Source organism: Phragmites australis, chromosome 9 (genome assembly GCF_958298935.1).
Source record: "Phragmites australis chromosome 9, lpPhrAust1.1, whole genome shotgun sequence".
Lineage (NCBI taxonomy): Eukaryota > Viridiplantae > Streptophyta > Magnoliopsida > Poales > Poaceae > Phragmites > Phragmites australis.
Genome location: NC_084929.1, coordinates 30,636,910 through 30,650,653, shown reverse-complemented (window position 1 = coordinate 30,650,653; position 13,744 = coordinate 30,636,910). Strand labels below are relative to the sequence as shown.

The 13,744-nt window shown below is 44.6% G+C and overlaps 2 protein-coding genes across 4 annotated transcripts; both read left to right on the top strand.

Annotated features, from left to right (window-relative positions):
• Positions 1-4,631: 4,631 nt before the first annotated feature.
• LOC133929102 (large ribosomal subunit protein eL24) lies at positions 4,632-7,388 on the top strand. 2 transcript variants are annotated; one of them, XM_062375707.1, is made up of 6 exons: positions 4,632-4,744; positions 5,583-5,624; positions 5,773-5,848; positions 5,931-6,032; positions 6,548-6,696; positions 6,866-7,388. In XM_062375707.1, exons 2-6 carry the CDS (start codon positions 5,614-5,616, stop codon positions 7,011-7,013), a joined length of 486 nt encoding a protein of 161 aa, XP_062231691.1. In that variant the 5' UTR covers positions 4,632-4,744; positions 5,583-5,613; the 3' UTR covers positions 7,014-7,388. The 2 variants fall into 2 exon arrangements, with proteins under 2 accessions (XP_062231691.1, XP_062231692.1); XM_062375708.1 differs by having other exon boundaries at positions 4,678-4,744; positions 5,576-5,624.
• Positions 7,389-7,795: 407 nt separating this feature from the next.
• LOC133929099 (BRCA1-associated RING domain protein 1-like) lies at positions 7,796-13,154 on the top strand. Of its 2 annotated transcripts, none has more exons than XM_062375701.1 (14): positions 7,796-8,144; positions 9,243-9,381; positions 9,464-9,712; positions 9,800-9,900; positions 10,107-10,293; positions 10,387-10,493; positions 10,592-10,687; positions 10,800-10,898; positions 10,995-11,093; positions 11,197-11,292; positions 11,400-11,532; positions 11,735-11,900; positions 12,106-12,227; positions 12,712-13,154. In XM_062375701.1, exons 2-14 carry the CDS (start codon positions 9,280-9,282, stop codon positions 13,087-13,089), a joined length of 1,935 nt encoding a protein of 644 aa, XP_062231685.1. In that variant the 5' UTR covers positions 7,796-8,144; positions 9,243-9,279; the 3' UTR covers positions 13,090-13,154. The 2 variants fall into 2 exon arrangements, with proteins under 2 accessions (XP_062231685.1, XP_062231684.1); XM_062375700.1 differs by having other exon boundaries at positions 9,461-9,712.
• The last annotated feature ends 590 nt before the right edge of the window (positions 13,155-13,744 follow it).

Genomic DNA, 13,744 nt, shown 5'->3' with positions numbered 1-13,744 from the left:
ACTACCTTGGTACATGCCTGCCCAATCGTCCCTGGCTCAAGTAACTAAAGCAAAGTTGAAAGAAAGAGTCCACCGGACTTCCATCTCTACCTACCTCTGAACGAGTCAAGAAATCTCTTATACTCCTCCCGAGGGTGGCAGCTCACCGCTCCAGAGATCGGGCGAGGACATACGTAGGGGCCAGGGAGGGAAGCCGAGGCAAAGACTCTGCTGGAGCTGATGACTGACCCTGGCACACCCTGAAGACCTCTCTTCCTCTTCATCTCCAACTCTTCCTCGTCATCGATCTCTTTCTCCAGAAGGTCCCAATCGATCCACTCCTCGTCACCAGAATTATCGATGACCTCGGCCGAGGGATCCACCCGAGCGGGAGAACGAGGAACAACAGGAGGTGCCCTCCTTTGAAGGGGCGGAAGCATGGTGGTCGCCGGCTCCAGTATCGCAAGCAACGGCCCCAACCTCGCAGGCACATCCACAATGAAAGGCGCCTCCGAAGACACCTTGGCAGGCGGATCTAAAGGCGGAGGTAGCTCCATCTCCACCAAGTCATCCAAGATCATCAATCCCTCCGACGATGAAGGAAGGGAGCATGCCATGGCCTGAGGGTCTGCCTACAGTACGAAGCGGAGGGCAAGACAGAATAGAAACGGATGGGCTCTAGGCATTGGAAGACCTGAGAGGAGAAGGTAAGGCAAGGAGGTGGATTGGAAGGCCGCTAAACACTTAGATTTAAAAACCTACACTGGCGTGGCATTCGAAAACGCTCAAAACCCGAGGGGACGCGCTGATAGGGCCAAGAGTCCCACAGGTCCAGCTGTGACCAATGTCTCTCTTCTCATCCCCCTTGCCTTTCTCTCTCTCAGGACACTTAAAACCTCCACACATGACACGAAATTCGAAGTCAAGCTTTAGGAACTAACTACATCAAAACGACCACTCCAGGAACCCTAGTGGCAAATGGCCTGAGGGACTGACTACGTCTACCAGGGACCCTAGTGGTAAAACTAGGTCGGACCACGGTCATAGGGAGGCTTGGGGGATTATATCAGTGTATTAAGTAAAATGGTACCCTGACTAAACGGGCCCCACAAGGGGCCTACAACTAGAGCTGCGTATTCCCCAAAATATGGTCGATCGTGCGACCACAACGACCAGTCTAAACGCCCGCCCGACCAGTCTCTCTGTACCACCACTTACACTCACGATCAGCCCCACTAGTGGCAGGGCCAGATTTGACGCAACCTGTCTAGAGTACAGTCGCTAATATCCACTCAAGTGTTTTTCTTTCCCCAGGCACTAGCACCAGATGATGAAATTATGGACGACGCAGTTGGGCACTGTCCCATCCCGTAGCATTAAATACGGCGGACAGCACACGGCGGATGGAACGTTGTTAGTACCTCAAACAAGCAAGTGGACGGGGTCGACGCCGAAGGGCCATGTCCCGTCCCGTAGCATTAAATACTGTGGGATAGAACTTTGCAGGCCGGTACGACAACGCAAGATAGATGGGACGTTGTCAGCAGATCGACCAGGCAAATGGACAGGGTCGGCACCAAAGGGCCATGTCCCGTCCTGTAGTATTAAATGCTGCAGAATAGAACTTTACAGGACTGGCACGATGGCGCACGACGGATGGGACGTCATCAGCAGCCCGACCAGGCAAATGGATGAAGTCGGCACAGAAGGACCTTCTCCCGTCCCATGGTATTAGTGTATGGCAACTAGACGTATAGTGCGCTCAGAGCAAATGGGCACACGCTGTTACTCCGTAATGATGGTCTGGATTAGATATTAGGATGAGTAGAGGTTTATCTGTTCGGAATCATATGTAAATACTCCTCATCTCTACTATATAAAGGGACGAGAGTCTCGTTCCAAATAGAGGAGTAGGAGACTAGAACAAGGAATCATCTATAATCCATGAAGATCCTTCATAACATACATAGGATGTCAGACTATTATTCTCTAGTGAGTCTGAATCTATATAACTCATTGTATCCCTTAGTCCATTCAAACACACACGTATTCGTTGAAACACTATTTACACACCTACTATCCAGTATACCAGAATCACTATCAGGATTCACTCTCGACACAGTGGTAACTGGCAACGAGCTGTGCGGTGCGCCACTACAGCCTCCCGCTACGGCGTGTGGAAACTCTTTTTAGTTCGACTCAGACCGGCGAAAACACCGGCACGACGAGCGCCCGGTGTGGCTGGCGGGCGGCGACAGCGACCGCGCATTTCCAGCGGGCTTTTCGGTGGTGCCCCGGTGAGCGCTTACTCATCGCGGATCTCTCTTCTCTTTTTCAACTATGAGCAGGAGCACTGCTCTTTCGTCACGGATCTCTGAACTAAATGATTCGACTCCATCTGCGTTCTGATAACAGGATATATTCCCTCTTTTTCATTAGTGGTAGGCATTTGGTTTGTTCGATTTCCTCGGTTCGTTTTTCTCGGTTGAAAGAAATTTCGGGTTTTGAGAAATGAAAACCGTAGTTACTGCCAGGAAATTAGCAGCCGCACAAAATCGGTGTGATTATTTCGGTGCGGTTTTCGGTTTAACTGGAAAAAAATCATCTCAAGAGCTCGATTGCTCGGTTCACCATCAAACACTGACGTTATATTTGGTTGGACATGGACATACCAGTCCTATCCTGTATGAGATGGTGCAGGATGAAGCCTAGGACGTGCGTTTGGTTGATTAAATTGTCCATTGTTCAGAATGAATTCTCGTATAGATTTCAAGTATATGCGGTACGTACAAATCTGCGGCACCACGGGCCGTGGACGGACTCTTCCCGTATAAACAGTGCTGGTCGCTGGTCGCGTGTGCACAGTACTCTCCAAAATCAACAGTACATCTTCTGTTGCTCAAAAAATATTAAACAATTTGCTGTTGCTCAAAAAATATTAAACAATTTGTACGTGTTCCATAATTTATGTGTAAACTATTTTAATTAGATTCATCCACAACACATACGTAGAATTTAAACTAAAATTCTCAAAAAATACTAATTTTATAACTTCTAATAATTGTTATAGCCTCGAATAAATTCTCAAAAATATAAAAAAAGTTCACTAATATTCTTCTTATATAATAGACTAATTTCTAAAATTATTTTTAACCCTAGTTTATATAGTGAAAAAGTGAATTCTTTTGTAATACTTTATTATATGTATTTTTATCATCATATACAACTCATCCAGAATCAACCTGTTCAGGCAACCAAACATAATCTTATATCAAGTCATTATATTCCATACAACCAACTAAACATATTCTCGTACCATCACACATATCTAACCAAGCAACCTCCTTGTACTATCTTATCTAGGACTATCTCGTCCAGTCTCATTCCATCCAAGACGATATCATCTCATACAACTTCGTTCAACCAACGAAATACTACCTAAATGTAGACTCATTCAAGCTTCAGATCCAAACAAAAAATTTGTTTGGTTCTCCAACCCGATGCAGGTGATCGACGATGAACCAATAGTTAGGACTGTCAAAAAAGCTCGAAGCTCACGAGCTACTCGAACTCGACTCACTGTAAACTTGATGTGAGCTCGGTTCGAGACCCTAACAAGACAAGTTTAAGCCTAGCCACAAGCTCGCGAGCCTGTCGAGCTCGAATAGCTTGTCAAAAGTTCGACTAACTTCAACTGCTTTATGTCAAGACAAAGGCGATGTCCATTCACTTTAATCATATTTATTTTTTAAAACCTCATCATCCAACCTAAAATCCAATCGTCTAACCTAAAAGCTACGTGACTACATACATATATGGTTTATAGATAGGACTATAAAAAAAGCTCGAGGCTCACGAGTTACTCAAATTCAACTTGCTCTAGGATCTATTCAAGCTCGGCTCAAGACCCTAACAAACCAAAGTCAAGCCTGGTTGTAGGCTCGATCAAATATTTAGTTCAGATCAAACTCGGCTCGAGTTTCTATCAAGCTCAAGCTTGAAGCCACAAGCTCACTCGAGCTTGGCATGTTGAAAACCCTACCGGTAGCACCCCTCGTCGCCTTCATCCACCTTGTCCCTCCTACACAGCAGCACCATGCCTCTTTCGCCTGTCGTCACAGTGTCTGCCTACCATGCCCCATCCATCGCAAGTCACCGCTTCTCGTAGCATGGCCCTCCGATGTTGTGTCTACCAGTGCCGCACCCTCGCCCTTCATCCCTCGCACATGCCCGTCGAGGCTACCATCATCAAGTTGTAATGCAACAGTGTTGGGCCACACACATACACACAAGGGATTAAATTTTGTCGATTTTTCACCAAAAATTCGTGAATTTCAAAGGGAAATGGAACACCTAATTTTAAAAATTTTCTTTCAGTGACATGTGAGACCCACAAAGCAAAGGACAAAAAATGACCAAAATTTCGTGTAATTTCAACGTTGACAAAAAAAACTATAAAATGAGATTGAAATCCCTTACACACACTCTTTCTATAAAAAAAGAACACGTGAGAAATGAAGCTACAAATCAAAATATAACAGTGTTGGCCCACACGTCATAATTTAACGATCGGCCCACAGACCATAAGACTATTATTGGGCTAAACTTGTTTGGGCCCATTAAAACCGTCGGACTTTGTAAATTACAGGAGCCCGGCCCACTCAAGAGCTCATAAGAAACCCTCGCGGAGCCATCAGCACACTGCTCCCTCCACTCCGCCGCCGCCGCCCGTCGCCTCGCAGTCGCCTGCGGCTTCGCTCCAAAGGTAGCCATCGAAATGTCCCCCCCCCCCCTCGTCCCTATCCTAGAGCAATTAGTTCGTGCTGTGCTAACCTCATTTCGTGCCGGTGTTAGCCGGAATCGTATGTAATTTGGTTCTTCATTCCATTCTGTGCCCTAGATTCGGAGGTTTAGATGGTTTCTTGCACCTGTAGATGATCCCGTGTACTGATTCCCTCGCAGTGTAGATAGGCATCGGGGAGGTATCCAGTTGAGTTTTGGGTCGGCTGTGTGTCTGGTGATCTTTGGCTTCCCTTCCCAGCAACGGATCAGAGCACCGGTACTGAGGCGCTACGGCTGTTTAATGGCGCAGTTGCCTATTTCTTTTGCGTGCTACATGGACCAGGGAACCCGCTTTGCAGCAGATATTTGTTTCGTGTTTCTGCTGCCAGTAGTCGCCCAACAGTTAAAATCTTTTGAGTTCTCAATCTTGGCAGTGGATAACTAGTGAATTCTTGCTTACTGATTGGCATTATAGATTCTTTAGTTGTCTTTCGAGACCCCTTGGGTTGAAGCACACGCACTCAGGTGCTATGGCCTTTTGCATTGCATAGCTGCCTATTTCACTGATGTACGAGATGGACCAGGGTAGGACCCTTGCGGCAGGAGCTTACTTATTGGTTCTGTTCCTGCTGCCTATCGAATCCCAATATTTGTGTGGCTGCAAAATGGCTTGGTTACTTTATGTATTGTTATGGATTGTCATGTCATGTACTTGCATAGTTACATTCTCTTTTTTTTCTTTGAACGAACGATAATTACATTCTCACGTGTTAATGTCATGGGTGCTGATTTTCTGTCTTTGACTCATGGAAAATACGCAGGAGTTTGTGAAGGTTTCTTGAAGCTGAGAAGATGGTCCTGAAGTAAGTTTCTACTTCTGTGATTGCTGTTGCCATATGTTCATAGATTTTGTTAGTCATTGCCCTTTGTGTATTCAGTGTGGTTAGTGATTGTTAAACATCAATAGGAGTTACTGAACTAGATGGTTTTTTAACTATGATCTTGTTGCAGGACTGAACTCTGCCGTTTCAGTGGTCAGAAGATATATCCAGGGAAAGGCATCCGATTCATTCGTGCTGATTCTCAGGTTGCTTGTTGATGCATTTATTGTCAGGGATATCTCTAATCTTAGAATGTTGTTATAACGATTGCTTGTACATATTTTACAGGTGTTCCTTTTCGCCAACTCAAAATGCAAGCGCTACTTCCACAACCGCCTGAAGCCTGCAAAGCTTTCCTGGACAGCAATGTACAGGAAGCAACACAAGAAGGTACTGTATATGACCCAGCCAACTTTCTTTAGTACGCTACGACATTTCTCTTATGATTACATGCTCTTTGGTTGGATGAACCACAGTTTTCTCATATCAGCTAGATGTTTTCTTCAACCTTTTAGATTGAGCTGAGATGACATGTTGAAACTTTGGTACTTGTAATTTTAATGGTTGTTCAAGTCCTATTAAGGCATGGAAGCAGGATTCCAATAAACCTCTAATTTGTTAACGCATCAAATAATTTCCTTCCATTCAAGATTACAATTAAATGCAATGCTGATTTCTCCGAATGAGCACCTCCATGTGTTCATGTGTACATGTAGAGATATATTCATTGGGTATCTGTCTTCTGAATCATGCGATTGTGTCTTTTGTAGCCTTATCCTTATATTTATATGTGTATAAGTTTGTTTTGTGCATGGCATCTGAGTACTCTTTGAACAACAATTATTTCTGCCATGCTTCTGTTGGTGCTAGAATTTCTTATATGTTTTTAGCATTTTTGTTTGTAGGATATTCACGCTGAAGCTGTCAAGAAGAGGCGCCGCACCACTAAGAAGCCGTACTCCAGGTCCATTGTTGGTGCTTCATTGGAAATCATCCAGAAGAAGAGAGCTGAGAAGCCTGAAGTCCGCGATGCTGCTAGAGAAGCGGCTCTTCGGTATGTTCTCTGTCATTCTATATAGCCGTCATTTTCATGCATCACAATGGTAACCATTGGTCCGGTTTGATCTGCTCTGTTCTTTAAGAAGATGCTTAACAGAAAAGCAGTACATACTGATAGCCTAATGTCAACCCAATTCACCGCTCGAACCGTCGTGACTTTGCAGCGAGATCAAGGAGCGCATCAAGAAGACCAAGGACGAGAAGAAGGCCAAGAAGGCGGAGGTGGCCAAGTCCCAGAAGACGCAGGCGAAGGGTGCCGTTCAGAAGGGTTCCAAAGGCCCCAAGCTGGGTGGCGGCGGCGGGAAGCGCTGAAAGTTCGATGATCATCTAAGCTTAGTACCGTTCGCTCGCTCCTCGAACCCGCTAAATCTTGTTGCACCAAGCCTCTTTTGTAAAACCATATTTCAGCGTTGACAGTGCGACTACTGCTTTTGTATTTCAGCGTTGACAGTGCGACTGCTGCTTTTGTATTTCAGCGTTGACAGTGCGACTGCTGCTTTTGTATTTCAGCGTTGACAGTGCGACTGCTGCTTTTGTATTTCAGCGTTGACAGTGCGACTGCTGCTTTTGTATTTCAGCGTTGACAGTGGTGTTAAAAAAGCAACCATGTTTCATGTACCTCTTTTTTTTCGTGTTGACAGTGGTGTTAAAAAAGCAACCATGATAACGGATTCTTGATCGTAGAAACGCAACCATGTTTCATGTACCTCTTTTTTTAAGTGTTGTTGATGTGCGCCCAGACGCTTGTCAAGCGATCGGGATCCACTGTATTGATGTGGAGATTGGATCAATTGATACAGTGGTGCTACAGTACATGTCTGAGCTACAGTAGAATTGAATGCTGTTTCTATCGTAATCCACAGTAATTGATTAATGGTAAGGACTGTAGCAACATACTCATGTTACTGTTTAAATAGTAATTTTCTATATTAATCATCATTAATACAGAGAATCCGTGTCCGTTTCACGAAACCACTTGACAAGGTAAATCCTGACCACGTCTGACTCCAATGTCTTTTCACTCCTCTGACCTGCATCGTAAGCCGGGAGTGGTGTACGACCATGACTCCAGGGGCAGTCCGGTGAAGTGATTATGAGCCTACTCTACTGCTGCTGCTGCTGCTCTACTCCACGGGTGGTAGTGACACGCAAAAGATTCTGCTGCTCGCTCCCTCGTCTCCCGGAGTCCTGGGGTCCCGCATCCGTTCGCCGCGCGTGCGCCCGTCGGTCGTCGCCGCCGCCTCTCTTCCTCCCTGTCCCCTGCTATTTATTGCCGCTGCCTCCAAATGTCTTCACGTCTAGTCTCCTAGGAGTAGGAGGTGAGAGTACTAGGAGTGCACTGCACTGCGGGACGAAGCCGAGGCCGGCAAGGTTTAACCGCGCGCGGCCGAACGTTCGCTGCTGCTGCACGATCTGAGGATGCGCGATCGTCCAGCCGTTCAGGTGAGTTGGTGCAGCACTCCACTCTCGTCTTCCTCCTCTCTCTCTCTCTCTCTACACCACCTCGTCCTCCTCCCCCACCTCTCTCTGCGTGCGTGAATGGTGCAGCCTGGTCTCTCCTGTGCCTGCGCCGAGTGGCAGTTTCTTTGGTTCCTCCCCCTCGTCTCTTCGTCTCCCCCGTTTCTTGCTCCTGCGTCGTACGAGTCGCCTTGGTTCCAGGGCGGTTGCTTCTTCGTGTGTCCCCCCCGTGCAGCACCGATGGATCGGTGCGATGCGTACTGAAATCGATGTGGGGCTGCTGGATCATGGCTGCGAGCTGGGACGGGAGGCGTCGGTCTAGCGACGTCACAACTACAAAATTTGTGAACAGGGTCACGGTTCTTGCTCGTTTTGGGGGTCACCTATTCTCATCATTTCAAACCTGGGGTCACGGTTCTTCTTCTTCTTCTTCCAAAATTTGGGGGAACAATTCGGCCATGAACCCTTCTTTTCTGAAAACGGCCTGATGGGTAGCTGGCCAGATTTTTGTCAAAAGTAGTACTAGTCGCTCGTTGTCCAACCAGGGCAAAAACAGTGCAAATGATCTGCAGAAATGCGTCCCGTGATTGGGCGAATAAGGAAAAAGGTGACCAACGTCGTCTCCATCATAGTACAAAAAGTGGGGGTGGCAAATTGTTAAATAACCCATAATTGCATATTATTTTTCTTTCTGACATCCTTGACATCTGATTTCAGATGTCGCGGGTTAGATGTTGGTCACTGTTGGAATACATACTCACATGTGTACGTGCATCAGCTCTACGTGCCGTGACCTGCTACTGCTATCCGTCCGGCACCAGCACACAACCACATGTATAGCTAGATATACATCCGGTTGTATAGCTAGATATCACAAGGTTATTGTAGTTTCTTCTTATCCTAACAACTAATGTACGCCAGCGTTAGCTATATATGTACTCTGACCATCAATGAGTAATCTATCGTGTGATTTTCCATCTATTTTCCACTCTATCAGTCACCAGTCTGATAATTACCAAAGATATCCAGTCCACCAAGTTTGAGTTTGATGTTACTCACCAGTCATCACTCTGGTACTTGTAGATACAAAGTCTGCTACTCATGTGAGCATAAATGGTCAATGGCGCAATTCAAGTCCTTCAGCGGGTTCGAAAGTAGAGCGATAAAATTGACCAGACAAATCAACTCTCCAACTAAACCCAGCCGGGCTGGGGTAACACAGGTTCTTACTTTACATTGGTTCGCAAATCAGACGCAATCAGATGTATACTCAACTTTCTGTAAATATCATTTTATCATAGAAGAGTAAAATGGCATCGCCGTCGAAGGCACCAAATGAGAACATTGTGGTAGACGAAGCAAAAGTTTCATTGTCTGGTGCTAAGCTAACTAACACCGGGCCTCGTCAGCATTCCTATAGAGAAAGCAATGTGTCGAGAAAATGTGTGCTGTCCGAAGACATTGAAGGTGCTACTGAATTGAAGAGATTGCCAACTCCAATCAACCTATTTGAAGATGAATGTGTTTATTGCCACTCATTTAGAACAAGTCCGGTAATACAATTTGTATCATTTACATCTATCGTGTGAGCAGACGTGTTGAAGACACCTCATTGGCATTAATTTTTTCCCCTATTTCAGTTTCATGGTCCCATGGTACGTTACCTAAAGGGAAGACTTGTGCCCATTGACGAGGGCAACCCATCAAATGGCATCTATGTCCATAGGACATGCCTGGAGTGGTAGGGTTCTGTGTAGACAATGTTTAACACTTTATATTTAATATAAATAATTTGGATTTATCTTCATGCTATTTTCAATGCAGATTTAAGATGCAACAGTGTTGCCTTTTTTTATTTGTTCAGTTCAATGTTAATCTCACAAAAGGACTGCATTTCTACGTTGATATGACCTTTCATTTTCTGTTCCTACTGAATTTTTTGTGAAGGGCTCCTAGAGTATGGTTTAAGGGTGATATTGTTATGAACTTGGAGATAGAAATCAGTCGTTCTTCAAGATTGAGATGCAGCAGATGTGGTCTCCTGGGAGCGGCCCTTGGTTGTTATTACAAGCGTTGCAATAAGAGTTTTCATGTTCCATGTGCAGTTCAGATATTTGATTGCCGCTGGGATGCTGTAAGCTCTTGAGTGTACTTTGCCATTGATCCATTGGTTTGTGATTTTTACCACCTATATGATGTTCTAATATTCTTACTTTTTATGTTGTAGGATAATGGTTTTGTGTTGTGCCCTGAACATGTGTCAAAGATGCTACCATGTGATGAGATGAGCTCACAAACGAAGGAGAAAGACAATTCTTCTTCCTTGCCTCGAAGGTATGTGAATGTGATGTTCTTTGCCCTTATAGGGAGATATGTTGAGGTTCCAGTTCATCTGATTTATAAATAATCTGCCTGTTGTGTTATTTTTCTAGCCAATGTTCACACAAAGAAGAATCTTTCACCATTTTCAATGGGGAATGCCAACAAATTGATCAGCTTAACACCACAAGTCCTTTCTTGCCTTTGGGGTATATGATATTTCTTCACCTTTCTTTAGGAGATAATGTAAAGGTCCCTGGTCATTTTATTAACCATCCATCTTTCATTTATATAATTGTGTACTGTATTTCGTGATTCCAGCCAATATTCAGACAAGGAAGGAATTTTTTATGATCATCAAAGGGAAAAACAACAAACAAATCAGCTTAAAACATCAAGTTCTTCCTCGTTGCCTCAGAGGTATGTGATCTTATTCATTCATGTTTCTTGTGAGATATGTAGATATTAGAGCTTATCTGATTATTGCATAATCTCTGTGTTGTTGTTTTTTTCTAGCCAATGTTCGCACAAAGAAGAAGCTTCCACTAATAGCTCAAGGGAAGGCCAACAAATAGATCAGCTTAACACCTCAAGTTCTTCTTCCTTGCTACTGGAGTATGCCATGTTTCTTCACCCTGATATTGCAAGCTTCCTGGTTACTTGAAATAATCATTAATTTTTTATTTCTGTAATTCTTTGTTGTATTTCGTGATTCTAGCCAACAATCAGACAAAGAAGGAATTTCTAACTATCGTGTGGATTATCGACAAAAAGATCAGCTTGATACATCGAATTATTCCTCCTTGCCACAGAGGTACGCTATCTTTCTTAAGGCACTGCCCTTCTTGGGACATAATGTAAAGGTTCCTGGTCCTTGATCAGTCATTAATTATAATTCTCTGCTATATACTATCATTCCAGCTGTCATCCAGACGAAGAAGGAATTTCCAACGCTTGCCAAGCGGAAGAAACAAAATCAGATCAGCTTGACACACCAAGCTGCCCTTCTGATCAGTGGGTTTTACTTGGTTCATCTTTAAGTGCATCAGAAAAGGTAGCTGGTAGCATAGCGAGAAGTGGTGGAACAAAAAAGCGACTTCATTTGGCGCTTCTTGGATGGATAACATGTTTGCTATGTTCCATCGAAATCCAACTTTATGGAGAACTCTTTTGCATAAGAAACGATTTGCTACATTTCTAAATAAGTCCTCTCCTCTTCCAGTTTGTGATCAATTTCATTTACACTTGTTGAGCAGGATTCCTTGCAGAAATTTGGGAGTTGGACCGATGCCACGGTGACCAAAGAGTGGGCCAAAAATGTGACTCATGTCATCGTGGGCAAAAATGCTGGTAGCAAATGGAGTAGATCGTATGAAGTCCTCATGGCAATACTGTCCGGGAAATGGGTTGTCCAAGCTGAATGTTAGTATTGAGTGTTCTTTTATGAACCTTTTTTTGATATGTTTTAAAAAAAAATTACTGTGTGCAAGTCAATTTTACTTATCTCAACAAGCTGCTGAATCCGATCTCTTCACATTTACATTTATCCATGAAGTACGTTCTGGAGATCACAAATCAACAGAGTAATTTTATTCCAGTGCTGATGCACTTGACCTCCCTCTTTTAGGGATTGTGGATTGCTTGGAGCTGCGCCCAGGTCCAGAAGCTTCTTATGAGGTAACATTCAGCAATGATTCACACAGATCATTTGATGGGCCAAAGAAAGGAAGAATTCGAGCGGCTGAAGGGGTATGTTATATTGTTTTGTATACATTTATATCTATTTCTGTGAGTCAATTCAACATGATGCTGCTATATGTAGCAACCATTGATCACTGATTTCTTTTGGCATAAGTAGAGGATTTTGGTTGAGATCGAGATGTCGCCATGTCGATATTTTGTTCTTACTACAAACAAGTATAAAAATGCATTGATTGTTCATACAATAAATGACAGACATAAAATGGATGGCTGTTCAGTGTCAAAAGACTAGAAAAATGCATATCTATATAAATTATTAAATTTAGATTTGTTCAGCGTGTTCCATCAGCAAATCCTGACGTTGCAAAATGGTTGTGCTAAGTTAACTCACATGTCACAGACTCTAATATGCAGTCCCATGTGACTGCTCTTTGTATATGGAATCCAGATGTTTTTGCACTTACATTTGCGGTCCATTCTCTAGATACATTTGGTACCATCGCATCCGCGTGACGAAAAACGATGCTTGCAGGCACCGAAACTGTTTTCGGGAAGGAGTTTCTGCCTCAGCGCCCACATGAGCCCTGACGACAGAGACCACTTGCGAGACCTCATAGCGGCCGCCGAAGGGCGGATACTGGAGGGAAGCAGCAACCAGCTGCATTTGCTACGTGAGAGTTCTTTGGTGAAGCCGTACTTCGTCTACGACGGCGGCGCTCCGACGGAGTTCACCTCGAGCTCGCTGCTTGACCTCAAGGAGGGGGTGGAGCACGCGGCGGCCGGGGCGCAGGTGATCAGCCACCGCAGGGTGCTGGACGCCATCGCGGCGTATGATGCGGAGGTCCTGAATCAGAAGGGCTGGCTTCACTCTGCAGGCTTCGTATCCGTTGTTTCTGTCAGGAATGAGTGAAAAGCTTCTGGCAGTTCTTTACAGCCCTTGTTCCGTTGTCAGGCAACGTTAGGTCTTTTTGGTCACTGTTTTCCGGACGTCAGCTTCTAGCACTCTAAGGTGATTAAAATGTGGGGGGAAATCGTTCCCTTTTGTTTTTCCAAAAGTAGACGAAGGCTTTTTTTGGTCATTTTTTATCGGTCATCGGTGTCGTAGCTTGGCACGGAGTATTGGCCAGAACATGCTGGTGTGTTGCTCATCTTATATGTGACCACTGCCAATCCGAAGCCGTGACTCTGCGGACATGCGGTAGAAGACTCAAACTTGAAGCCTTCCATTGAATCTGTTACTATTTATTCTCTCTTCTTCTCTTGTAAAGATAGAGATCAACTAGGAAAGTAGGAACTGGTAGAGGAGGATTGAGCCCCTCCACCCTCTCCCAAGATCTGCCACTGAGCTTATCACGAAACGCCATTCAAGTCAGTAATATAAGATCGATAGGATCATCACCGGCAATATGGGATCATCACCGGGGCATCCGAGACTTCATCTTCACACAGTAAACTTGCTACAGACAAAAGTGCCTACGCTTCACGGTCCATGCATCTATCAGCTTTCGCGGGCGGAATCCCAGAAACATGGAAGGCGTCCATGGTCCAAGTGCTGCATTGTTCAC